General features: G+C 35.6%; 1 protein-coding gene across 3 annotated transcripts in view; it reads left to right on the top strand.

The window, feature by feature from the left end:
* The window catches only part of cntn5 (contactin 5), a 335,900-nt gene that overhangs the window by 291,270 nt on the left and 17,006 nt on the right, over positions 1-27,624 (top strand). For 2 of the 3 annotated variants that reach the window (XM_043216575.1, XM_043216576.1), the window contains 5 exons: positions 11,941-12,068; positions 13,170-13,345; positions 19,225-19,345; positions 22,430-22,588; positions 26,602-26,751. In XM_043216575.1, the coding sequence (XP_043072510.1) occupies positions 11,941-12,068; positions 13,170-13,345; positions 19,225-19,345; positions 22,430-22,588; positions 26,602-26,751 (734 nt within the window). The remainder of the gene's footprint in view (positions 1-11,940; positions 12,069-13,169; positions 13,346-19,224; positions 19,346-22,429; positions 22,589-26,601; positions 26,752-27,624) is intronic. The other variant, XM_043216577.1, reaches the window with a different exon arrangement.

Here is a 27,624-nt window from a genome sequence, read left to right as displayed (position 1 = left end):
ATATTTGAATGGTAGTATATTTAAATGTCCAAAGTCATTCTCACTACTGTTTAATATATATCCAAAATATAAATATCCAAATTTTCGTTCATGTCCAAAAATAATTATGCTAAATTAAAGTAACACCATTATGCCTTGAAAAACAGCGAAGTATACGGTTTAGAGGTTATTATCCCCCCCAAAAAAATAAAAAAGAAGAATTTACTGAGGCTGCTTTTGCCCAATCAGAATGAAGTGTTCCATAGAGCTGCATAATTACGTTAACAGTACATTATTGGCATTATTTTTTAGCACGTTTTATGTGTAGTTTGCATTTTTATTAATTCATTTATTCAATTTAGTTTTTTTGGGACTGTCATCGATGCTCGTTCGGAAATATACCTCTTGCATGTATTAAGTAGATTTCAGCCTTTTGGCTTTCTATCACAGTCCAAGATGTTATGCAAAGAATGACACTTTAAAACGTGTACATTCAAACAGAATGCAGGGTTAAATGTAAGCCATTTGCGTGGGTTAATGTGTGACATTCTGCTTTATTCGTCTGTTAAGGTCTTGTACATGTAACCTCATTAGAATTAAAATATAGCTTGTTTGAGCCATAATACTGTAGAGCCTGTTGGCTGATAGCTCATCCGCTGTAGCCGTTCGTTTATGCATAATCTTAAATCAGCACGAGGAAAATGAGCGCTAGCCCATGTACAAGCTCTTGATGGAGAAGACGTGTCACTCATCATGAGTGACAGATCTGAAATTATCGGCCCCCGTCGAGCGCTGTAGGCTAAAAGTCTGGGGAAGGGCTGCTGTTTAATAACTGAGAGTCTTCACCACAGACGCGTCTAGACACAAGGACCCATTCATCTGAAATAATTCATATCATTAGTATTATTTCTATGGTGTCATCGGCTGTGCTGTGATGGTTTATAAAATAAGCTAAACAGGAAACTTGGGCAATTTTATAAATGCAGCAACAACAAAAAAAACGTTGCATTAGTGTTAGCCGTATTGCTAAAAGACAAAATCACAGTTTGATTCAACTCATAACCTTGAGTGTCAAAAAGATAACCCTTTTAAAGTTTGATAATCCTACGCTATTAAAAACAACATTTTTCACTACCAACATTTTAGGTTTACAGTTAGGTTTACTTAATTTTACAGTTAAATACCATAATTTCATTAATTGATATAATTAGTAGGTGCAGGTGGTGATGAGTCACATGATGAACCAAAGCTTATTACAAGCAGCCTTTAAATATTAACATATGTGATGGTGTACGGTGTGATTCACACAAAGACCAAACATCACCGTGGTAACACAAATGGAACATAATTATGCAATAAAAATGTATTTAACAACATTAGATGTGAGTACAAAACTGATAATAAAGAGTTACCACTTTCAAAAATTATATACTACAATAAAATTATATACTACAATAAATAAAAGTTTTTTATTGTATATAGTAGTGAAACTTGCCCTTAACCATTAAGCAGGTTCTTACTGTAGCATTTTTTTACAAATTTTTAAAGTTAAATGTCATACAGTTTAAATATTTTACTATTGTTTTTTCTTAAATTCACCCAAAAATAAACATTCTGTCATTACCTCACCACAATCTTGTTCTCCTGTGGAACACAAAAGAAGATATTTTGAGAAATGTCTCTGCCCCCCTATTTTCCCCCGCTGTACAATAAAAAGCTGTTTTGGACCTCACTGAACTTCAAGAATGACTTAAACAAATATATAATTATAACAGAATGACAATTATTTTTGTGTGAACTATTCCGATGAGGTTGGTTACTTTTTATTATTTTGTATGTTTTCTCTCTCTCTCTCTCTCTCTCTCTCTCTGCTACCCATCATCAGAACAGACCTGTGACTTACCAGTATTACAGTACCGATAGACTCTCTCTCTTTACACACTTTTAAGTGTCATCATCGTGTGATTTCACACTTTGCTTGCTATAAAATGCTGTGTGCCATAAACACCAGTCGTGAGCTAATTTACCCCTGCCAAGACTGTGAAACACCTATAAAGCATGTGATTCAGGGTTTTTTTTGTTTTTTTTTGCACTTTAACATATTTACCTTTTACACTTTCCCCAGATTCTATTTTCTAAAGGATATGCAGATCCAAAGTCAGCGCTGACATTTGCATCGCATAATTTTGCACTAATTTGTAACCTTTACGTGATAACCTATTTTCATAATAAGATGCAAATTCACAAACAATCTCGATTCTAAAAAGCCTACTGTGTCATATTTGAGATGCTACTAAATGATCATAAAGCTACTGTACACATTATTTGTGCCTTCTGTTGATTGATTGATTGATTGATTGATTATTTATTCATGTATTTATTTTAGCAAGTAAAAGGCCTTTCAGTATAACTGTAAAAATAAATAATGTCCCTTTACAGGTCAGGATACACGTTTGCTTGCTGCGAAATCTGTGAAATTTCTATAAAATAATTAAGAAAAGGTTTTTCAAGATAAACACATGCCGAACTGAGGCAATTTGAGTATCCATTTATCACATTATAGAAAAAATGTAAATGTAAATCTTTAACTTATGATTGTATTGCATTTCATTATATGTTTTACCCCCTACAATAAAAACTAAAGATCTCTGATCATTTTTGGTTGTAAAATTATCAAGAACAGCACCACATTGCCTATTTTTTCGTATGATTCTCTTATATCATACTATTTCAGGCATAAAAGCTGAATGCATAACATATAGTATGTAACAAATGTCAGTTGAATTAAATTGTAAATTAAATTAAATTAAAAATGTTATTAAATTAAATTTAAATATAAAAAAATAATTATTTAAAAATAAAAATGTAATTAAAATTTATTTAAATCATTTTCACACTTATTTTATTTGACATGCTTTACAGTGCCTGCCTTTTATTAAGCAGGTTAATCTTTCTGGTGTAGGCCAGCAAGACCTAACTTTGTCCCTCTACAAGTTGCAAAGCATCTGACAACAATGAAAAAGTAATATACACCCTAACTTCATAATAAAAATGATGCCCTCCACGCATTAAAAAGAAATCTGAGCACACCTTAACTAACAGGTTCTGGAGACCCCGAGTCCCCAATTCACCACATATTCATCACAGGCCGTGCTCGGTTGCAAGTGGACGCTGCAAAATTATTTACGGGCTTTTCTGCTGACAGTGGTGCCGTTGCAAAGCAGGCAATTTATTCTGAGAAATAGCCACTGGGATTTGCGCTCTTTTCAAATTGTCCTGCAGAATGGCTTCGCCAGCCCAACAGCCCCAGACCGGTCATAAGGCAAAACCGCACGCACGTACGGGCCTCGGCTCAGACCGCAGAGCGACGCTAAAAATGTCCACACGCAGCACAAAGCCGGCTCTCACCTTGACACTCTTCCTCACTTCCTGCTGCTTATCAAGCCGTAGTTCCATTCTCTCAAATCAATAATTCACAAGTAATGGTGTAACCAGCATTCAGATTCCATTTGCCCTTCCAGCGGGCCGCGCGCCACAGTAAAAGATACAGTCGAGTCAGAACAAAGTGTTTTTTGAGGTCAGACGCATTTTTTGTCAGGATGGAATCGTTCGTAAAAGCGGTGCAGATCACATTTGAAATGATGTTGTCTGCCGTGTGATAGATGTTTGTACACGGTGACCACTGATAGATGGGAGAAGCGAACAGCCCAAGAATGCTCCGTTCTTCAGGTAACAAGATGATGAATGGATCGGGCTTGCGTGATCTGATACATTGTGCGACAATTTTGTCTGAGTCGTGCAATTTATTGTGTTTTGTTTTTTTGTGACATTTCAAGGGCAGATGTAGTTCTTTAATTTTACTGCTTTTTGTTATTTTAGTGCTGCGGTATCTTTGGTAACCAGCAGGAAGGACGTTTTACAGAGAGGCTTTTTAAATATTTGATTATTGGGTCAATGGCATGGTGTAGTGTTTTTTACAAATAATTTTAGTATGTTTTGTTTGACAAAAATGTATTTTGATAAAAAAAATAAATAAATAACCCTTAATTTGCATAATTATATTTTAGAAAAATGTTTGTAAAAAGGTTACTTATAGAATATGTTATAGAATATGAATGCCGATATAAAATTATATTGTATTATATTTTTAAGTTCTATTATATTTACATTCCTATGTGATGTGTTACATTCATCATTATGTTTTTATCAGACAGCATCTGCAATATGTGAGCCATTCACGATGATAAAAAGAAAAAGGGATAAGTCATAAGTTAGCTTTAATGTTTTTGTGACCGGGCATGTTTATTCATAAGACCGAGTGATAATTGAAAACTCTAACAATATGGACCATCAATAATTCAGTATCTCTGTCTCATAATTGCTTAGTGGAGAAGAGGAAAGATGTATCCTCAGCTGAACAGAGCTGGTCGCACTTAGATGCTTTGTGAGAAAAAAAAATAACAGTATGGCAGTTTTTTTGTCGTGATATTTCGAGAATAAAGTCGAAAAGTTTAAATATTATGAGAATAAAGTCGAAATGTTTTGAGAATAAATTTGTAATACTACTAAAATAAAGTTGAAATATTTAGGGAATAAAGTCTACAAGATTAAAGTCAAAATATTACAAGAATAAAATCTAAATATTGCTCTATTCACATTAGTTTGAGGTGCATGTGAGTCAATAATTTTTTTATTATTATTATTTTTTTTTTTTTAAATACGATAATTTGACGTTATTCGCATTATAAATTAGGCTGTATCTATACTTTCTGATGTTCCTTCTCTTTTATATCTTGCTATAAACTTTAAATAAAGAGCAAAAACTTTAGAAAAAATGTCGGCCCTATGACTGGCCCTGGCCCAAGACGCTTCAGAAAGTTTATCAGAATTATCCCGACCTGAGCCCGCCTTTCTTCCCCCTTCTCCCAAAATGGCTTATACCACTATTTGAGCTATAAAACTATTTTTTTAAATATTAAAATAGTTCAGTTTTTTGTGTAATGGCAGAATAATTATATTTCATATATTTATTTATTTATTAATTAAGTTCATTTAGAAAAGTCGTTTTTTTTTTTTTTTTTTCGTTTTTTAAAGTATCGACCAAGCATTCAACAGCAGACTATGTTTGATCAGTTTAGCCTTCACGACTTGCCCAAAATAAAATCTATATAGATAATAAACAATGTTTAAAATATTAAACCTGCGCTATAATAATAAATGTGCGATAAGTGCAGAGAGCGGAGAGATAAAGCGCACTCTGCAGGACACGGAGGCGCCGGCGCAATCACTTGTATTTTTTTAAGTGGAAAACGAAAAAGCCATTTTCTCTGATAAAGATAACAGTAATACATCATTCTAAACTATAAAGGGATTATTTTTATTTGTGTGCACAATATGACTTCTCTCATCTGTGAGGAGGACATGGCGAGTCAGAATCGTCATATTCATCTTTGTGACACTCAGAAAACTAGTTTTAGTAAATAATATCTTATTATTTTCCCTGGCACATTCATGGTAATTACTTTGGCTGGGACTTTGCGGCAGGTTTTATATAATTGTGTGTATGTGAACACAGAACTCTTGATCTGCCGACAGCAGCTCTCTGCTGCGGGACACTGAACACCGTCAACCCACTCTCAGTCGCTGTAGCACGGTTTTGTTTCCATCAGTGCCGCTCGGCAATTTTTCATCACTTATTGATTGTCTAAAATATAAAAATAAGGAGAAGCCTAAAACAGGTCAGATTGAGGCCCGGCCCACGTCTGAACTATAGCATGAAAATTGGCCAGTTAGAACGAAAATTAGACTATTACATGTTAAACTGGTTAAGTCCGGCTGGTTAATCCTGGCTATTTGCACGCATGCTCTAAAAGTATTATAACTTTCAGTTCTACAATTTAAGTTCTCAAATCTTTTCGACTTTATTCTTATAATATTTGAACTTTAATCTTGTAGCATTAAGACTTCCTTGAAATATTCTGACTTCATACTCATAATATTTAAAATTTATTCTCGAATTATTTTGACTTTATTCTCAAAATATTTCGACTTTATTCTCATAATATTTTGACTTTATTCTTGTATTATTTAGACTTAATTCTCAAAACATTTTGACTTTATTCTCGTAATATTTTGACTTTATCCTCAAAATATTTTGATTTTATTCTCGTAATATTTAAAAATTTTTCTCAAATCATTTTGAATTTATTCTCGAAATATTTTGACTTTGATCTTGTAGTATTTCGACTATATTTTAGAAATATTTCAACTTTATTCTTTTGGTATTTTGACTTTATTTCTCGTAACATCTAAACTTTATTCTCATAATACTTTAACTTTAATCTCATAATTTTTAATAATTATTTTTTAAGGTGGCATTAAAACATCTTATAGATGAACGATTTTTTGAGAGTTACAGATAAAAATAATGAACATTTGGAATAAAGAACCCTAAACTCTAAAACAAAGGTATAACATTTTTTGCCATTATTCTTTTAAGTGTTACCAGACCTGTGCTTTAAGTCATTTTCTGCTTCCTGTAGTGAGGCTCACACTGTGTTTGCTAAATGTTCACAGATGAAATAGATTAGAAGCAACATCAGTCAAATAAAACCCCTCAAGCTAATCTCACTGTTAATGGTTACTTAATCAAATTTTGGGGTGGACTTTTTTGACTTTTATATATGAATATGTTCTTCTGCTTGGATATGGCTTGTGTTCCTTCTTTAGCATTAGTGTAGGAGATTTTTTTCGCCCTCTCAAGTTTGAAATTGAAAGTCAGGCCACTTTTAAAAGTAATAACACGCAACCGCTCGACAAGCTGTACGATTTGAAGCATCATTCACGTCTTTGGTATAAACAGTGCCGGATGAGTTCTCCGCCGAAGTGTAGAGTCTGTTCAAATCCCAAACCTTAAGAATAAACAGTAGTGAAGCGCGCCTTAGGAAGCTCCGAAGTAATCAGATTTAAAATAATCAGATCAGCGCTACCAACGTTATGAAAAGATATGTAATGAAATGGTGCATGAGCTACAGTTTAACGTAGACGATCCAAGAGAGAATTGCATCGCTTGTTTCGATTGCTCTAAAGGCACACTACAATGTCGAATGATAAAGGAGCCGCTCTTTTCCCAATTCAACTGAGTAGTTAAAATGGATTTTCAGTCAGATGATCGTTGAAATGAATTTTGCAGACGTGTTTGACTGGACACGGGTGACTTTAGTGAAAGGATTTTCTGACATTAGCTGTATCCAAAGAAGACGTCTCTAGATGAAGAGCGGTTCAATCGTGAGAGGAGCAGGGGTGGGATCGAAGTTGCCCTGCGTTTATCTGACATTGACAGCTGTGTGGAGTTAATGAAGGTTCGTAATTAACATGGATTTCCGCTAATGTTCAAGGGTTTTGTATTCCAAATGAAAAGTATTAATCCCATTAGTTCGAAAGTATGGGCAGCCACTCTCAAAACCCCGCGGTCAATCCTTCACTAACGTCGCCAAAGAAGCCCTAGTCAGGGAAATGGAAAATCGGTCCATTGTAAACAAGCCTGTGATTATGTTCCCTGGTGTTTATCCAGCCGTTCCCGTACAACGTGTGAATATTTCGCACTCGGTGCGTTTTCAGAGATGTTTCTCCAGAGTCGAGCGAGTTCTTTGCATCAAGTGGCCTAAAATATATTTTAGGTGGCTCTAAGGGGACGTTTCATTTTTGCTACCTTCGTCACGAAGGCTCATTTGCATATGGCTTATACCCACCGGTCTCTGTCGCTCGTCCTTTCTGGCTCTGTGTCCTTGTCGAATGTGGGTTCTCGCTTTCTCCTACTTAAAGAAACGTCTCTAAGTTGATTTCTCCTTATGAATTTTCCATGTACGGGTTACACTTTGTCACGCCTCTGTGAGTTTCTGCCTGCCAATTCTCATCAGCGTCTGCTGGATCAGGGTGCTTAATGCTGTAAATATGAAAGCCAAACATTACGAGAAAAATTAATGGGGAAGAAATTAGACTGACGGCTCCCTTTCGTCAAGACTGTTAGTTTTAGGCAGAAATTGAATTTTAATAAAATGATTGATATGTAAATATTCACATCTGCTAATCAAAGCGGGTGAAGGGGGGGCCGGTTGTAGTAGTATGCCTAGGCCGGTGTTATGTTAGAATCACTGAAATGCTATTTTTTATTAAAGCATTTTTATTATTATATTTTCCATCATTTTAATATTTGTACGCTTAAATCTTTTTTTGTGTTAGTAATTTTACCACTTTAAGTTATATGTATTAAAATGTCTTTTTTAGATTATATTACTTTTTTCTTCACTTGATATTTATTTTAAATTACTTTTCTTCTATTAATAATAACCAATATTTTGTGTTGGTTTTTCAGTCTGATAGCAAAATGGGTGGTTTAAAATGTGGCCCTGGATCACAAAGGGTCTTTTTTTATTTAAATGTGATATTTATATATTACAGATTTATCCTCTGAAATATGAATAAATAAACTTTTCAGGGATGTATGGCTTGTTAGGATAGTACAATATTTGGCCAAGATACAGCTATATAAAAATCTGGAATCTGATGGTTCCAAAAAGTATTGAGAAAATTGCCTTCAAAGTTGTCCAAATGAAGTCATTAGTCCTCAAAGTCTTAACTTTTGATATATTTATGGTAAGAGATTTACTTAATATCCTAATTATTATTATTATTATTATTATTTATTTATTTTTTTTTGACCCATGCAGTTGTTGGCTATTTCTTCAAATATACCCATGCTACTTATGATTAAGGTTTTGCGGTCCAGGGTCACAAATGTCGGTTGTTTCCAAAGAAAAAGAAAGTACAAATGGTGTCAAGTAGATTTTAGGTTATATTTTATTTAAAGCTGATAAGCAAGTGTCCTATTGGAACCCTCAAAATGAATTGTGAATTGAAAGTGGACTGAGACCCAATCTCGACCAAACTGGATTAAAATAAGATGTGCAGTGTGAATGCAGTGACTTTTTCATCTACTTAAAGAGGTCTTAGTTTGAGATAACTTTTTCGGTGCATTCACTTTAGTTGATGGATTTTTAAAAGCTATAATAAAACCAAGAGCCTGTTGCTCATATGCTCAAGTTCTCAGGTGGTCGCTTTATAGCAAGACTCAGTCATTCTTTTTTTTAAATCTCTCTATTGTATTTTCCAGGACCTCAGACAAGAAATGACTTCTGTCTTTGTCTGAAGTTAATTCATTATATGAGGGCAGCACAGAGGTGCTCTCTGAAACTGCTCTCAGAACAGTGAATGAGAGCGAACGATAAGATAAAAGCGAGACTCTAGTTATCTCTGTTAAATTCAATTTGCCTTCCTGCTCTCTCTTGGTTTCAGAAAGAATGAAATGTCATTAGGAGTATATCTCATCTTGACTTCCTCTCAAATTAACAGTATTCCGATTAAAGCCATTTGACGTGTCGTATACTTGGGTGAGCATATTAATCATCAGAGCATTCTGTCCTTACCAACACCAGCTATTTTACTTTAAGACCCGCTTTTAACCTAAGCATAAGTTAAATTATATAAATAGATATTACTGTTATAATTAACAGCCCTTTCGTTGCTTTGAACAGTTAATTGACTAATGTCTTTTGATAGCCATCGATGTACTAATCCTCACCAAAAGATACTATCAGTCAATTAACATTTTAAATGAGTTGATTGACAATCTTATCTTTAAATCTAGATGTTAAAATAACAATGAAGGACAAGCGAATCCTTCTACTGAGACAGCAAATTGATTCTTTCTAGAAAGTATTACGTTGAAAATGGACAATGAAGTGTTTTTGGGGCCATATTTCTGGATTTAAAGAAGGCATTTGATACTGTCGATCATCAAAATTTCAGCTTTCGTGTCTAATGAAATGGTTGTGCCTCAGGGATCCATCCTGGGTCCTTTGCTTTTCAGTCTATATATAAATGATTTACCCTCTATATGTGTAGAGTGTGATGTTCAGATGTACACAGACGATACTGTATATACAAAAACCAAAGAACAAGCAGCTTATAAACTTATAAAATGTGAACAAATGGCTTAATGATTCACATTTGGTTCTTAATGTAAAGAAGACTGTTTGTATACATATACATTACAACTTCAGCACAAATTGAAGAAACAACATTAAGGCCTATTCTCTCACTGTACAAGCAGACACATAACATTCTAGATAGAAAACCCAATCATTACCACCACCGCAATAATTCGGGCAAATATGATATTCTTAGTTTAGGAGTATTTAATGAAATATAATTATGCCGGTCTGATGGTCAAAATTTTAAATGGAAAAGCTCCTCCACCACGTAGTGTTTTTATTAAGAAGAAACATTTAAATAGTACATCCACAAGATCTACTCAAAGAGGAGACTGGGAAATTCCTTTCAGGTCTGCTTCTTTTAGTCAATCATGCATTTCTGTAAGAGCTTCTCAGCTGTGGAATACACTTCCAACTGAACTAAGTGTACTATATCTTGTACTTTCAGAAAGAGACTGTGATCATTTTTAATTTACTCATTTTACTATTAATGCGGGTATTATTGTCTGGCCGGTCTTTGTGCATCATGCATGATTGATGTTTTCCAGCACGCTTACCTATTGAAGGTTGTGTTTTGCTGTTTTATGTGCTGTATGGCTGATGGTGTGAAAACGTTGATTGTTGCCATAGTGTTAGTGTTCACAGAGAGTAAGAACATTGGATACTTACATAAAAAATAACTACAATGTACTAATTGTATTCACATTGCTATTGAGGTTGCATTTTGGACAATCAATTTTATTCAAGTTTATTTATATATTGTTTTTTTACGATACAAATCAATGAAAAGCAGCTTCACACAAACTTAAGTTTCTACAATATTTTCATATATTGTAGAAACTTAATATATTTACGTAACTTATGGCACAATTTGGTAATTCTGAATGTTGTCTGAAGGTTGGCATCCTCTGAGGGGTTGACATCATCTCTTCTAAAGTGTTCGATCATCTCAGATTAGTTTAAGGGTTTCATCCAGCCTGAAGCTTGCAAAATTCCTAGTCACCACATGATGTCAATCCCGTGGCGGAAAGAGAGACATATTTATCGTAGCTTCTGTTCCATCTAAGCAAAAAATATTTGTTCAATCCAAGCTAAAGACTGATAATGCATGCTTAATCAGATATAACTGCAGTACAAATATTATGACATGCATTATGTGAATGCTTGGCTAAAGAGATTTGTCGTTAATCTAGATTTAAACAGGGAGAGTGTGTCTGAACCCCGAACATTATCAGGAAAACCAGCGTATACCAGTGTACGGGGCAAAATGTGAAAAAACTCTACCTCCTTTAGTGTACACAAGTTAATAAATTGAACATTGTATAGCTGAGTTACAACTATTCCCAGGGCCAAACATCAAAATGTGTCAGGCCACCAAAGATACGCCCTTTAACGAAAACTCAAGATTATCGCATAGGCATGGTCATGGTCATGTGCTCAGGTCAGGAGTCTTATCAAACATGAATTTTGGTGCAGATCGGACATTGTATGAAGAATTACAACCTAAATTATATTCTTTTTCAGGGTGAAACATCAGAGATTGTCAGGGCGGCACATATATATGCCCTTCAAGGAAAACTAAAGATTTTCGCAATTTTAACAAATCACAAAGGTCATTAGATTACACTGACCAAATATGGTGCTGATCTGTTTAAATACAGTGCCTGAAAATGGCAAAAACGCCACAAAACTTCACATGTGTGGGCTTCACACATAGCCCAAGGTAAACTTATATACCTAAAACGTACTTATATACTTATACAACTCAAACTATTATGTTATTTTGCCACATCCACTTCTTTTTACAAGGTTTTGTATTCATTATTTTTATTTTGGGCTAATTTGTTTATTTCACCTTCTGAAGAAGCGTTTTCTGTGGCAGATGAATTGCATCCTCCATTTTTAACAGGATCGCGTTGCTTCGGAATAACACCCTCCGCATCATTAACTCCAGCCGCTCGGATGAGGGAAGCTACGTGTGCCGTGCAGAAAACCAGTTTGGTTCAGCGGAGTTGACGACCGTACTTCTGGTGAAAGGTAAGAGACCCTCATCAACCTCCAGCCCCCGTCCCGCCGGTCCCATCCTGTGGTTAACCACACTAAAGCAAACAGAGCGCCGCCTGACTGAGCCGGATGGAAGAAGAGTTCATTGCGGCTTATCAGGCGTGAAGATGTTTGTTTTGCCCGCACAAGAATCAGCTCACGAGAGCATCTGCTGTCTCCTAGGACAGCTATTTCTTTATCGAGAAAACAGATAATAACTAGGAGGCATGGGACAGATCGTCTTGATTTTATCATTGTTAGCCTATATGATAATTTGTTGAAAGGAACCCTTGAGATACAGATACGTGTTACGTGCAAACTCGCTATTTCATAACACATTTTACTATACAGAACATGAGATTCGAATCTTGTATTAAGATGCATTTTGGCACAATATATCAATGTTGAAATTGATTGTTTTTGCGCACTTCCACAAAACGCGTCCCGTAATGCTCACTTATTAGCTCAGTGGGCAGAGTAGGTGGCCTTTAGAGAATTTTATACTCTATACTCTATAATGTTATACTTTTATACTCTATTTGCTATTTTATTTAACGTACTCTTCACAGTAAGGTCCCATTAGTTATTGTTAGTTGATGCATTAGCTTTTTTCATAATATTTATACATTTTTGTTCATGTTAGCTAATACAAATACACTTCTTCCTTGTTCAGGTCCATTAAATAAAATAATAATGATTGTAATGCATCAGTAAAAGTCAACAAAATCCTCTTTTTCTCTTTAGTATAACGCTTACTTAAAGAGAAATCTTCTAAATGTTGGTCTTTGATGACACTGAATGAGGACATCAGATGTCTTTCATAAAACACAAACAGTAAATAAAACAATAAAATAATATTAACAACGTATACAGTGTGAATTAATGTACTAATTTATGTAGGATCAATTAAATAAGCTGCTTATGTTCTGTTTGTCAAGGTCTGATATGCTGCAAGATGAGCTTGATGTTAGAAATCGTTTTGGAATTGACGAGTACAACTTTTCCTGTAGTTCAATAATGCATTTGTTTTCCGTAAAACAGAGTTTCTGACATAGCTGCAGATGTCATAATGTATGAATGGCGTTCGTGTTTCAGAGCCCATGCGGGTGGAGCTGAGCCCCGTCCGGGTGGAGGTGACAGTGGGAGAGAGTGTGGTGCTCAGCTGTAAAGTCACTCATGACCCCTCGCTGGACGTGTCCTTCCTCTGGCTGCTCAACAACCAGCCGCTCAACACCCAGCAGGAGGGCGGTCACTTCGAGTACATCCAAACAGTAAGCGGCTTCGCCACAGATGTCCTTCTGTGTACTTGTGCTGATGCTTACGTATGAAGTAGATAATCATCTGTGCGTCTGTTTGGTGGTCGTCCGGTTGGTATTATTTGGTGTTTTATGGAAAGCAACATGTGCAGTATATCAGTGATAAAAGATTTTTCCATTGGTTTTTCCGCTGGTTTTTCAGGGCATAAACATATCTGGGAATGCCTTTTAGCGAAAATACAGTACGTACCAACAAGTACATATCACCGCAGTTTTCAAAAGAACACTAGAGGCAGTAAAACACTGACACCTTTTATTCCTTTTCACACAACTTTACAAAATTTGATTAATAAAGCATAATTTTTTCTCTTTCAAAAGCCAGTGTAACTACTTCTTAAAAGGAAGTTGAAATAGCAATATTTACCATCTGTATGGCATAATAACATATAATAACAATGTGCAAGGGTTCACATATTAAACCTGTGATTTAGCGCCACTCAGTGGACATATCTCTTTGACACTGTGGCGAAACGTTCAGTAAGGTAAATAAAAAAGATTCTAAGTTTTGGCCCCTAGCAATAATTGTATATTTAGCATAGGTGCATTTTTGTAATTTTTCAAAAACATTTTTTTAGCGATGTCAAAAATGTATATATGTATATACAGTATGTGGGGGGGTTGCTTAAGCCCCTGCTCCAAACTGACTAACAATGAGAAAATATCTTTTAAAAAAAAATTATATTGTGTTAATACTATACATACAGTCATGGCCAAAAGTATTGGCACCCTTGGTAAATATCAAAGAGGGCTGTGAAAATGATTCTGCATTGTTAATTCTTTTTTCTTTTATATAAAAAATTAAATACTCCCCAAAAAACTGTCTCTACACTCATGTTTCTTACGCCAAAACACAAACCCAAGCAAAACAAAGTTAAAGAATTTAATGATATTTTAATGATAGCATTTTTGTCTTTTTCTCTGAAAGTACTTTTAAAGTGTTTTACTGCTTTTTTTTTTTTGAACACAGTATTATAACTCTATCTTCAATCTGTTGCTCCTAAACAGATGGAGTCACAGTTACTTATTTTAGGGATGCCACATTGCACCAAATCCTGCTTTAACTGGAGTGAGAATCAATCCAGTGAAAGGTCAGCCAGGACCGTATGTCATCATGATGAAAGACCTGCTGTGAATCACACCATCATGTTTATCAGAGTCTCAGAGGAGCAGCAGCTCTACACAACCTCCACCCTTCCTGCAGGATTGACAACACCGCCTGATTCTGCTCCACATAACCATCCACTGACTTGATTTCACAATTATTTAGAAATACAGTAAAAACAGGACCATTGTGAAATATATTGCAATTGAAATTAAATTGAAATATCTTTAATTATTCCAAAAATTTGACCAATATAGCATGGAAAAAATATGAATTCCAGCTGTTTCCATGCATTATTCTCCACATATAGAGCGATCTGAAACCTAAAGCCTGTTTTGTCCACTTTTAAGGCATCACGTGTTCATGTTTTACTTTAGAAGCTGATGAGCGCCCTTGTTGTTTTTGAACAGAATCCGATCATTCAATTTTAGAGAATCTGCACTGTATTCAGGTCAGGTGACAAGGCTACTTTCGCTTTGAAAAGATGGTCTAGCATAGAGGTGTTTTGTCGAAGCTGTCTAAAAGTGATCAAGGACGAATAATTTCGAAAAAACTTGATGAACCTGTGATACCTTCTTCGGGAAGTAAAAGGAAAATAAAAGCTGAAACATTTTCACGGAACCTTGCAAAAGCAGCGCGTTACAAAGCTCTGTATTGCGTGTAATCACATCATTTCAGTCTATGATCACAACCTCTGTCAGGCATCTGCATTATCATCTGAGGAGATTACAAAGAAAAAACTAGTTTTTTTTTTTTACTCTAAAACGTGAAATGGGTAGGCACCTGTTTTTGCGAAAAAAACGACTGAATAAAACTGTGATGGTTCGCATAGCTCAATAATCCACTCCAACAATCTTTAATACACTCCGGAGAAAAGCAACATAGGAAACACCTCAACAAAACTTAGTAAACCAGACAAATAGCTAAGGAACAGAAAGGAACTAATATAGACAGATTAATTAACAAAACGGGTGCCTAGAATAATACATCAACAAAAAAAGAACAGGAAAATTACTATATAAGGAAACACAGGAACAGAAAAACAATTCCAAAATGGCCATAAATATGACAAAAAATTTTAATACGTAAAAAAGCATACTTTTAATTCAATTTAATTGTGTATAATACATGTGTAATAATTTGGTAATTAATGTAATTAATATATATATATATAATATTTGTCATTTTTTACAAATGAACTCTTCATTTATTAGTTTGCTGTAGGAAAATATTACTAAAAATTACATCGCTTAATAGGTCTTCCTGCATGAGCATATTACATATTTACATATGAACGATCAGTGGGTTGTCTAACTCTCTAATAGACTAGTCGAGTACTGGAGAACTAGTCAACCACCATGGCCCAATCCATTAGAGCATTCAGCTCTTTGCTACTCCCAAGCTGTCTGCATATCGTACAAGCACAAAAGATCTTACATAAACTGGCAAGCTCCAGTTTGATTGGCTGGTTTTGGCAATAACATAAACTACTTGTTTAACACTCTGTCATGAAGTCGCCTCATCTCATGCATGCATTCATGTAGCTCCTAATAGGGATGGATCACTCCTCAGCACCAGCTACGACCGAGACAATTAAGTTCAAACCATCTTGTGTCCTCTTACTATCATATTATAGGCATATTGAAATCTTCCCTCTGGCTGACAACATCATTTGGTTCCTGCACAGCAGCACTGAGCACCAATCTGCCAGGAAACTGTCACTGTTACGCATTCAAGTGCAGTGCTAGCCAGGGTTTAGGAGATTTTATATTTGATTAGCCCACAATGGGTTTAATTGCTAATTGGCGCAGCAGCTAACTGGGTTGTTTTGAGAATAATTCATCTAAAATGAGCTTCTGTTTATTGCACCTTTTTGCCAAATTCAAATTCAGCAAATTAGATAAAAATAATAATAATAATAATAATAATAATTTTACTTACAATTCTTCATCGTGTTTGTTACCTCAGTTCAAATTGGAATCAAATTAGTGAATTATACTGTAAATAAACTCAATTCTGACTGACACACAACCGACGATATTGTAAGAAGTGCCAAAATGCTTCTAAAAATGAACTAGTACAGACAGTATTTCATATTTTACATTAATGAGTTGGTAAGTGTATTGTGAGTCAGATGCTTATAAATTAGGGACTCGTGTTCATCCACCCTGAAGAAGCATTGGCATCTCTGTTTGCATTAGTCATGTAAAATGAATTATTTATTTTTACATGTTGTTCTCATGTAGTTGTTAGTTTTTCAGTGCTAATGAATACTTTATGAGTCACTTGTACCATAGGATTTTCTCATAAACATCAGAAAATGTCTGCTCAGCAAACATTCTCAGAGTAGGAAGACTTTACTAGAATATTAATAGTGCTTTTATTATTACCATGGAACAGTTAAAAAGAGAAGGCTTGTGGGTTTGTCAGATTATTGCGTAGCTCTTAGAGGCACAATGTTTTTTTTTGTACTGAATAACTATTGCTGATGCATTTATATATGTATTTTTATATATACAGTGGCTTGTGAATATATTCAAACCCCCTCATTTTTTCACATTTTGTTGGGTTGTGGCCTTATGTTAAACTGCTTTAAATTACTTTTTTCCACATCAGTCCACACCATAACTGAAAATTGCATTTTGCAATACTTTATTGCAATACTTTATTGCATAAGTATTTTGGACAGTTGAAGCGTTCATATTACTTTTAGATGTTACTACACTTAGGGTGAAGTGAACCTGTGGCCAATTCAATTGAATAGGTAAGATTTGGAAAGGCACACACGTCTTAAAGGAATAGTTCACCCAAAAATGAAAATTCTGTCATCATTTACTCACCCTTGAGTAGTTCCAAACCCGTATGAATTTCTTTGTTCTGCTGAACACGTAAGTCACCATTGATTTCCATTGTAGGGAAAATAAATACTATGGAAGTCAATAGTGAGTCAAAACAGCCTGGTTACAAACTTTCTTCAAAATATCTTCTGTGGTGTTCGGCACAACAAAGAAATACATACGGATTTGAAACTACTGGAGGGTGAGTAAATGATGGCAAAATTCTAATTTTCAGGTCTAATAGCTGATAGTGCATATCAAAGCAACACATCTGCGGGAGAGTTCAGAAAAAAAAAATCTGCTTCAACTGTAGAGTCACAGAAGCATAGTCTATGTTACAGTTAATGGAAGGACTGGATCTAGCCTCCTGGCCAAACTGAGCAACTGATGGGGAAGGGCTTTGGTTTCTGTGGTTACAAAGAAACTGATGGTCACTCTAGTTGAGCTCCATGGTCATATAGAAGACAGTTAAGACATAAAAACACACTTGCTATTTGCCAAAAAAAAGCACCTAAAGGATCGTCTGGCTCTGAGAAACAAGATTCTCTGGTCTGATGAAGCTCAATTTTAAACATCATGTTTGAAGGAAACCAGCTTTGCTCATCACCTGCAGAGTACCATCCCAAAAGTAAAGTGTGCTGGAGTCAGCCTCATGCTGTGGGGCTGTTTTTCAGCGACGGGGACTGAGGGACTCATCAGAGTAGAAGGAACGCTCAGTGCAGCAATATATAGAGATAGCTTTAAAGGAAACCCAGTCCAGAGCATTCAGAAACTCAGCCTGGGCAAAAGGTTTGCCTTCCAACAGGACAATGACTCTAAGCACACAGCAAGAGTGGCTTATAGACAACTCTGTGAATGTGCTTGAGTGGCCCAGCCACAGCCTGTGATTGAACCCAATCAAAAGAAATCTGAACATGTGCACTTGCCCCCATTCAGCCTGACAGAGGTGAGAAGAGGAGAAGAATGGCAGATAATTGTTGCATTGCTGATGAGCAAAGCTTGTCACCTCAAACAAAAACAGACTTGAGAGTCTAAAGATGCTTCAGCTAAATATGTAGTTAAGGGTATGAATATTTATGCAATATAATAATTGTAGTTTTTTTTATTTTCAATACATTTTCAAAGATGTTACAAACAAACAAACTAACAAAAAAGTGTATGGAGTGTATGGAGTGTAGATTGATGTGGAAAAATATATAATCTGTATAACGAACTACATTGTCTCTGATCCTTGCATTTATGATGATCGTCATTTTTTCGATTTCCCCGGGAAGTCCCATAACTCATTCAGCTTTTCTTACCGTAATACACCTGGAACAGGGATTGACGTAAAAACCCGTCAATGGCGGGAAAAGAGTTAATAACGTCGTTTTCGTTTTCTTTTCCAAATATAATTAGTTTTTCTCATTTTATTTATTCACAGTATTTTTTCTTCACATTTCTTGCTTAAATTTGATTCGTTCGTGTTTTATTTAATTTATTCAGTTATTTATTTCTTTTCTATTTCTTTTTCTTATTATCCGTGCGTTTATTTATTTAAAGCAGAATATTCCTCGCAGGTAGCACGTATTTGTTGAGACAGTGGTGCGGTACCCAGCTGTCTGATTCATGTGCTGTAATTTTAATCAGCCCCTGTACTAAAGAGCTGCCTGTAGACCTTGAATTATTTGCAGTCTCGCCTGGGGCGTTTCTCATTTCCAGAGAAGAGCAGATTGAGGAAAGTAATGGCGCGCGTGCTCTTAAACCGAACAGGAATCTCTTAATCCACACAAGCCAATAGAGGCTGTAGCAGCAGCCCATTGCTCAGGTGTCAAGCACCGCGCCGAGCTCTATTTCTCTCTTTCCCTCACTGTTTTTTTTTTTCTTTGTGCTTCCTCTCTTGTCCCTCCATTTAGCAGTCCTCCACAGCAGACCTGATGATCAGGAGCATCCTCCTGAAGCATGCTGGGAAATACGGGTGTCGTGCTCAGACGAGCGCAGACAGTGTTCTTGCAGAAGCCGAGCTGCTGGTTAGAGGTGAGAACGCCAAAAACAAGCTGTTGTCCGTAATGAAAAACTGCGATTACAGCGTTTTGCAAACAACATGAAATCAAAATTGACCTCGTCGACTTTCTGAGTAAATTTCCCGGGTTTTATTGGGAATGATTCATGACTTATCTCTCTGCATTATTCAAAAGAAACAAATGTTTGTTTTCTGAATACTTCATCTCGGCGTTCAGAAATATTTTCTTTTCAAATGACTTTACCAAGGTTGTGCAAATATCACACATTAAATTTTATACAGTTCAGTCGTTTCCTGACGGTTGATGAGTTGCACCCACTATTTTTTGTTCTATGAATAAATTCAAATTCATAACTGCGACTGGTATATATGGCAAAATCTGACAAATAAATAAAATTCATTTTCACACATCCGCACAATTGTGTATATATAGTAACTAAAATAACTATTAATCATGCTGTACTCCATTTTAGGTATATGTTTATAACAATATTTATTACCAAGAAATACAGTTTATTGCACTTGATAAGTGTGCAAAATATAATATTTAGAGAATTTTAAAACAGACGAGAAATCAAAAACTCATTTACTGCCTTAATAAACCCCGGGTCTTGTATTTTACGATAATTCATTAAAGTGTAATAACTTTCTGTGCTTCTAAAATTGGTTTTCAACCAGAGGGGCCCAGAAAGCATCCAAGGCGGTCACAATTTGAAAAAAAACGTATCATCTTAATTAAAATGCTAAATCCCAAAAAATCGAGACGTAAACGTAAATAGCGCTATTTGTTTTTGTTCTCGATAACGGTCTCCATTAAAAATCATACAGAATCGAGATATTATAGAATATTGCGATATAAAATATTATAGAAGATTACCCCAGTTTCTGTTAATTAAAAAAAGTTTGCAAACAAGCTGTGCTATCATAATCAGAGCAGAAATATCAGAGGGCCTTTGAAACAGAACCACTGTACGCTTTTATTTCTTGTTGCATATTAATGTTCGCGATTATTAACTATTAGTAAAAAACAACACACTGTTTCTTTGGAGCCGGATCACATTGCAGATGCTAACTAATTGTGAAGAGTTTCACACTTTATAAATCTAACAAGAACTTGCAGCTTCTTGTTTAATGAACAGCTTGTTAATTAACAATAGTTTCGTCAATGCCTGCTAGATGATGTTCCTGTACGAATCCTCACTTCCCTTTCTCCCCACAGCTGCGATGAGTTGCGTGATTCTCTTGTAAACAAGCAGAGTCATTAGCTTATCTGCGCCTCAAACACCGTAGGCCTACAAAGGAAAGCGTTGTCCGCACTAGCCGACCTTCAGCCACGTGCGATCATGATCCTTGCCGGAGTGCTTCCACATGTGCACTGCTTCCTTTCAGACGAGAAAACCCCTCTGTGGTCTCCATCCAGACGTAAAACAGAAACACTACTGGTGATGCACCATGCATATTAATATCCTCGAATGCAAAGGCACCATTCAGTCCAACCTTTTAACACGTCTCTTTTCAAACCACACAGAACATCGACTTTCATTGGCCGAAGCAGCCGTCAGGCTCTGTGTCACAACTGTTTCCTCTTCAGCCAGTCGCCGCTTCTGCGCACGGCAAATGCATTTACTCCCGAAGGCTGAGAAATGTGCATAAAAACGCAGTTTAAGACAGAAAAACCTTTCACTATTCAACCATGCCTAAGAGGGTTCTTTAATCAGTGTGAAATCCTTGCTGAGAGATCTGTGCCATCCAGTCTTTGTGGAGATTGAGCGGAATTGAATTCCACGTTTACGCGTACACAACGACTGATGTCATCTCATTCATTACATACACTAAGAAAAAAAAATAGACTAGCAGTCTAAAAGTTTGAAATAATTAACATTTTTGATGTTATTGAAAGGGAATCTCTTATGCTCGCAAAGGCTGCGTTTTTTTTTGACGGGGAAAAATAAACGAGTATTAACACAGTTTTTCCACCACAGAACTCATATTTTAAAATATATATTAAATATCTTTTGACCTGTAGTGATTTCACAGTATTACTGTTTTAAGTTATAGATGCCCCCTTAGTTAGCAGAATGTTCACCTTTCAAAAATATCAAAAATGTGCAGGAAAACGTAAGTAAAATAAAAGTAATATATTTAAAATACATGAATTCTACATATATAAAACATAATACTACATATAATTCGCTTATTTAGTGCACTAGTTGTGCCTAATACACATTTATTAATATTAGGCCTAAATGTTTTTTAATGAGAGTTGTATGATCTATGAATCACACTGAAATCAAATATACTTTTGAAATCCAAAGTACTCCAGCATATCTTTAGTTGAATTTCAGCACTACTTCTGCACAATTAAAGTGCATTAAATGTAATATTAGTTGTTCCAATTTTTAATAAGTATACCAGTTTAGTGTGCCACAAGAACAACCGCAGGGTATTTTTATTAAGGTGCCCCTGTTATGGATTTTTTAAAATGAGCTTTCATGCAGTGTTTAACACAGCATATGAAAACATCCTGCAAAGCTTTAAATCTGAAAGTGCACGGTGTATAAAGTTATTGTCTCTCAAAAGAAAGAGTCCACTCTGAATTATTGAAACGAGTCCCAAGCCTTTTGACATTGATGTCAAAATTAAACATTAGCATATTGCCTCCGACCTCACCTCCCATCCCACTGGCCTTTTTGCATGTGTCTCAATGAAAATGCTAATTCATTCTTTGCCTCTAGGAGCCACTTTCGAAGCATTAAAAGCTCACAAACACCGCTTTAAATGAAATCGACCAATCACGTTGTTTGCAAAAATCAATCGGTTGGGAGTCAACAATTCGTTCGTAAATGCATATTATAAGAAAGTGTTTATTTTTTTGGTTTTTTTACCTGACTTTACTTTTACCTTTTATAACTCATAATTGGTGCATACATATATAAATGTATGTTTAGTATACCTAGCTAGAAATAACTGTATTTCAAATCCGTTTTAGTATATTTATTTTTCACAGGGAACTAATCAAAAGTAAAAAAAAAAAAAAAAAATGTCTGTTAAACATATCCTTCGGCGTAGTTTGACTCAGTAGTGCCGTTTGTTTCCAGGCCCTCCTGGACCTCCTGGAGTGGTGATTGTAGAGGAGATCACGGATACCACGGCGACGTTGTCATGGAGCCACGGCGTTGACAATCACAGTCCAATCACCACCTACAATGTACAAGCACGAAGCCCTGTCTCTCTGGGCTGGCAAACAGTGAAGACAGGTAATCACTTCTATACACATTAATGCCACAGTGTGTGTGGGTGCGTGCGTGTTTAAGTGGTTCAAGTGGCATGAGCAGATCGTATCCAAAGATCTAATAAAAGACCATTGTTATATTGCGTGTGATATGTAGCAGCCGTTATTTTTACACACAATTTTTACTAGTTTCTAAAAGAAATGTCCACAGTGGCGCTAAAACGCAGGTTCAATATGTGAACCCTGGCACGTTTTTATTACGTTGATATACATACGGATTACGTATTGCTGTATTTTTTATTACGTTAAATATCCAGGGACTATATAAATTCCTATAGTGTTAACAAATGCATAACTGATATAAAAAGGCATTTGTTGACGCAATCGTGTCATGTCAGCTACCTTTTACACAGATTTGAACTGTTTTGTGAAAGCGTAGCTACGCAGGATTCGAACATCGCCTCTTGAGTACGTCTCTGTACAAACCTACCGTCTATGACCTAACACATAGATTCTTTCTATGTTTGTTTCTTTTGGAAACTGCAGTGATATGTGGTACGTATTTCGTATCTCACTAAAAAGTGCAGCCAGATATTTTTTACGCCATGAGGTGGAACGTTTTAATGGCCACTGACTCTTTAAAAACGTATAAACGTCTATATGTCTCGTTGTATAAGATCTCTTTGGCTTTCAGCATACTGTATGGCTGCTAACAGTGTCTCTGAATGCAGACTCAAGAGCGGGGAGTTGACTTTTCCTCCCATCTGTTTGTAAGGATGTGCGACAAAAGCCCAGTGGGCCCCGATTAAATGTCTGTTTTGCTTTTTTAAATGTCACTGGCTGAAATCTGATTTCAAATTAATTTGAAGGTCATTAGTAAATTAACTTTACCATCATTTGGATTTTTAATCTCACGAGTCATATTTCATACCAAAATCGAAATAAAATTTTATTTTACATAAAGAACACACCGTTATGCAATATATATATATATATATATATATATATATATATATATATATATATATATATATATATATATATATATATATATTTATTTAATCTAGAAATTCACTCAGTTATCGAGCTCTCATTTAAAGATTTTTAGTAGTTTGGTAAGACTCACTATTATTTTCTATTGCTATCAAGAGATAAATAGCTTTATTTTTGGTACCTTGACTCTAATACCACTTGTAATTATCCACTATTATCCAAAGACAACAGCTTTTGTGTCATCTGTTCAAACATTAGCAGTCTGCTTTAGATAATAGCAAAGTTTTATGCAATGATGTCGACTTTTTATGGATGAATCGTTCTTTTCAGTTTTAACATTCCACGCGGGTGACAGTAAGAGAGATAAGACACAATTAGCGTGTACACAGCGCCGTAAGTGCAGAACCTAGTCAGATTAAAACAAGGAGGTAGAGAAGAAAATCTTTATTTCGGAGTGTTTAAACAGTGTTACCACTTCATGTTCTTTACTCTGCATTCCTCTTCTAGGAATAGCGTAGGCCTGAAGGGGCGTTCATGCTGACAAAGCATTCAAAGTCATTCATTTCCAATAAGAGATTTGAGGTGACATGAGCAACAAAGACCGTTGGGGATGTAACAAACTTTAGCAGACTTTGACTTTTGCAACTGCACTGTAACTCAATATGGTGTAGAGATCAGACAGCATATTCGTACTACCATACTAAATAATTTACTTTAGAAGAATATACTTTAGTGTGAACTTAATATTTTCAGACACTTACAGTTTTTTTTTTTTTACTCTCTTAAGTATAGGTCCCTTTAGTCCACATCACAAGTACATATTTTAATATAATTTTATAAACATTTGCATTGTCTTTAAAGGAGTTATAAACTGGCTTTATTATTATTATTATTATTTTTTTTTTTTTAATTATAATTTTTTTATTATTGTCTTTCAAGGGGTTATGAACTACCTTTATTATTTTATTTTATGTATTTATTTTTATTATTATTATTCTGTACTATTGATGTAATGGTCAGATGCATCTTTATATGTCATTTCATAATTATCTCTAATATATATATATATATATATATATGTGTGTATATATGTGTGTGTGTGTGTGTGTAAAAATGTACACCATTTCACCATTTACACCATATATATGTTTTTTGTTTTTGTTTTTTTGCACCTGTCAGGATTCTCATTTTAAAAAGCGATATTTTAAAAGCCCAAGAGCCAGTGGCAGTACGAACGTAGGAATGCAAAGGAAATCGAGGCATGTGTGGTCAAAGAGGGACAGAAAAAAGAAAAACCTGAAATATGAAAGTATAGAGAGGCTGAAGAGGAGAAACGGTGAGATAAGGCAGGGTAAGCCGGAGGGGGGAAAGAGAGAAATTTTGTGGAGAGCATCTGGGAGTTTATCATCTCACAGTCTCATGCCTGGAGTGGGACTCTGGTCCCACAGGTTATGTACAGCCGTTAACTGTAGACAGAAGTTAGCCCAGAGGTTTGGTCCTCAGCCAAGTGTGTGTCTGGACTGAAATGAGGTGTGCAGAAAGAGGAGCCAGTCCTCTGGGCAAACACAATCACGTGTCTGGCGTCTCTTACGTATTGACTTGAGCTATGCATGAGTGAAAATTACGAATTCACTTTGCTAGAACCGATGGAAACATTTCTCAGATTCTTATTTAAAGCTCATTTACACAGAAACGGAAGTTGTAATACACTGGGTACATGTGAAAAAATAAGTACGCTTCAGTATTCTTTTAGAAAGAGAATTTTTTAATGGAACAATTATAAATGTATAGGCGTAATATAATTTAAAAGAATATACTCTAGTCCAAATTAATATGATGCTTTCATATTCTTAGCTGCATGCTAAATGAAATTAAATAAAATATATTATAGCGTAAATTTCAAGTGTTATTTTGAACTTTAGATTGTCATTAATTCTGTCATTAATTATTCACGCGAACCCGTAAGACCCTCGTTCATCTTCGGAGCACAAATTAAGAAATCCAAAAGCCCCCTGCCCTCCACAGACACCATGATCAAGGCACAGAACTCTTTAAAATAGTCCATGTGACATCAGGGGTTCAGTCGTAATTTTTTGCGAAAGCTACAAGAATATTTGATGACTTTATTCAGCAATTTGTTCTCTTCCTGGACAGTGTTCTGCCATTATCTACACCATTTGTTGCGCAAATGTAAAGCTTTATGCTTAGCTGGTTTAAAAGAAAAATTCAGTATTGACTTTTTAGGTTTTTCAAAATCGATCTATGATGTTAGAAGACTAGATGTTGGCTCCGTTTCTCAGCTTAGTGAGCTGAAGCAATTAAAGCATCGTAAGCGTGCTTTTGATGTACAGGCTGTTCCGAAACATAGGCAGCATAATTGTTTATTCTGGCTAAATAATAATCATGGCATGTGTTTATAGAACATCGTAATGATATGCTAATGGAAAACATTAGCACTGTTCCAAATAAATCACTTGTATAGTTGGTTGGTTGAGTTTGGATGCTGTCTTAGAATCCAGCTGTCTGTACAGTAAAGAGTAGGGGGGAAAAAATCTAGCACTTTTTATTACATTTTTTAAATAAAATAAATTGCATATTAAATCAATAATAATAAAAAGTATGTAAAAAAGCTATTTTTTCTTACTGTAATACTACTACTACTACTTAATATTAATAATAACAATTTGTAAATTGTAATATGTTTCAGTGAAATTATTTCATGTGTTTCTTGTAGTTCATTAAATGTTTAATGCAACTTAAAAACTTACTGAAAGCAGTTACAATATTTTGTGTTGCCGTTCAACTATGTGTCCTTTCTCCATGTATATGTATTAGTATTGTACAGTTTGTATTGTGTGTGTGTGTGTGTGTGTGTGTGTGCGCGCATGTGTGTGTTTACCTCAAGCATACAGTACTGTTTCACTCTACATTACTTCGAAATGCCTCTGGTCCGCATGGATTTGAACTGAGTAGATGTCAAATCTTAAATCTTTGCTTGTGTTTTAAGCTGTATTGATTCCTCCCTTGTTTCGGTACCTCCCTTAGATCCAGAGCCGGTGACAGGAAACATGGAGTCCGCCATGGCAGTGGAGCTCAACCCCTGGGTGGAGTATGAGTTTCGGGTGGTGGCCACGAACGGCATTGGCACAGGTGACCCGAGCGCCCCCTCCAGAGCGGTCCGCACTAAGGAAGCAGGTATCTGTCATTGGCTCATTCACCCGTGAATGTCACTGAGCTAAACGCCCTCCAACAGAACGTAAATCTAAATAAACAAACAGTCTTCTCTCAAGCCTCGTTTATCCTCCACTCCGGGGATCGTGTAGCTGCGTGTTGTGACACATTTTTACGACTGCCGTCACCCATCTGAACATCCAGGGTGACCCTGGTTCTATTTTAATTGGAGGAGAAGTGGAAAATAAGCCGCTTACATGAATTTAAACAAGTTTTTGTGTTTGAGCTGAAGCAGAAAGGCACTTGTGCCCTCAGGCAAAGAGGCTGCAGAATTCTCTATTTACGGAGAACAAAACCCTCGCTTCAACACGCTTTGGTTCAAAAACATTCAGCGGGCCTGCCCGATTACACAGCAACAAAATGTCCCAAAATACGAATATAATGACAGCTACTTTTTATAATTATGTAAAGCTGATTGAATTATTGTAATTTGTTTTCGTACGTTAACGTTCGTTTGTTTTAAGCTCCGTTATAATTTACCCTTTCTTGTGCCGGAATGCATAAGATGCCGTTATTTTTAACTGTGGAGCCCAAAACCTGAATTTTCATTAAATCTTTGCAGACGATATTTCCATACAGTGATGGTTCCACAGCTGTTGAGACAACTAAAAGTACAATAAAAGTGAGAGGATGAATATCATTGGAATCTTTCATTCAGATTACTTTCAACCATTGGTTATGTGTGAGCGTTGCTTATTGCACGTTTGACTACGCTTTCAAAGTTAAATGTCCAGTGATTGGCGCTAATAGGGTGTTCTGCATTAGCCAAAACAGGTCATTTATACATTGTTTGCTGTAGAGTAAATGAAATGATTGGCACTAAAACGTAAATGCGTT

The sequence above is a fragment of the Puntigrus tetrazona genome, chromosome 18, assembly GCF_018831695.1.
Source record: "Puntigrus tetrazona isolate hp1 chromosome 18, ASM1883169v1, whole genome shotgun sequence".
NCBI lineage: Eukaryota > Metazoa > Chordata > Actinopteri > Cypriniformes > Cyprinidae > Puntigrus > Puntigrus tetrazona.
Note: the sequence above shows the minus strand (reverse complement) of the source record. Positions and strands in the feature narration are given on the sequence as shown.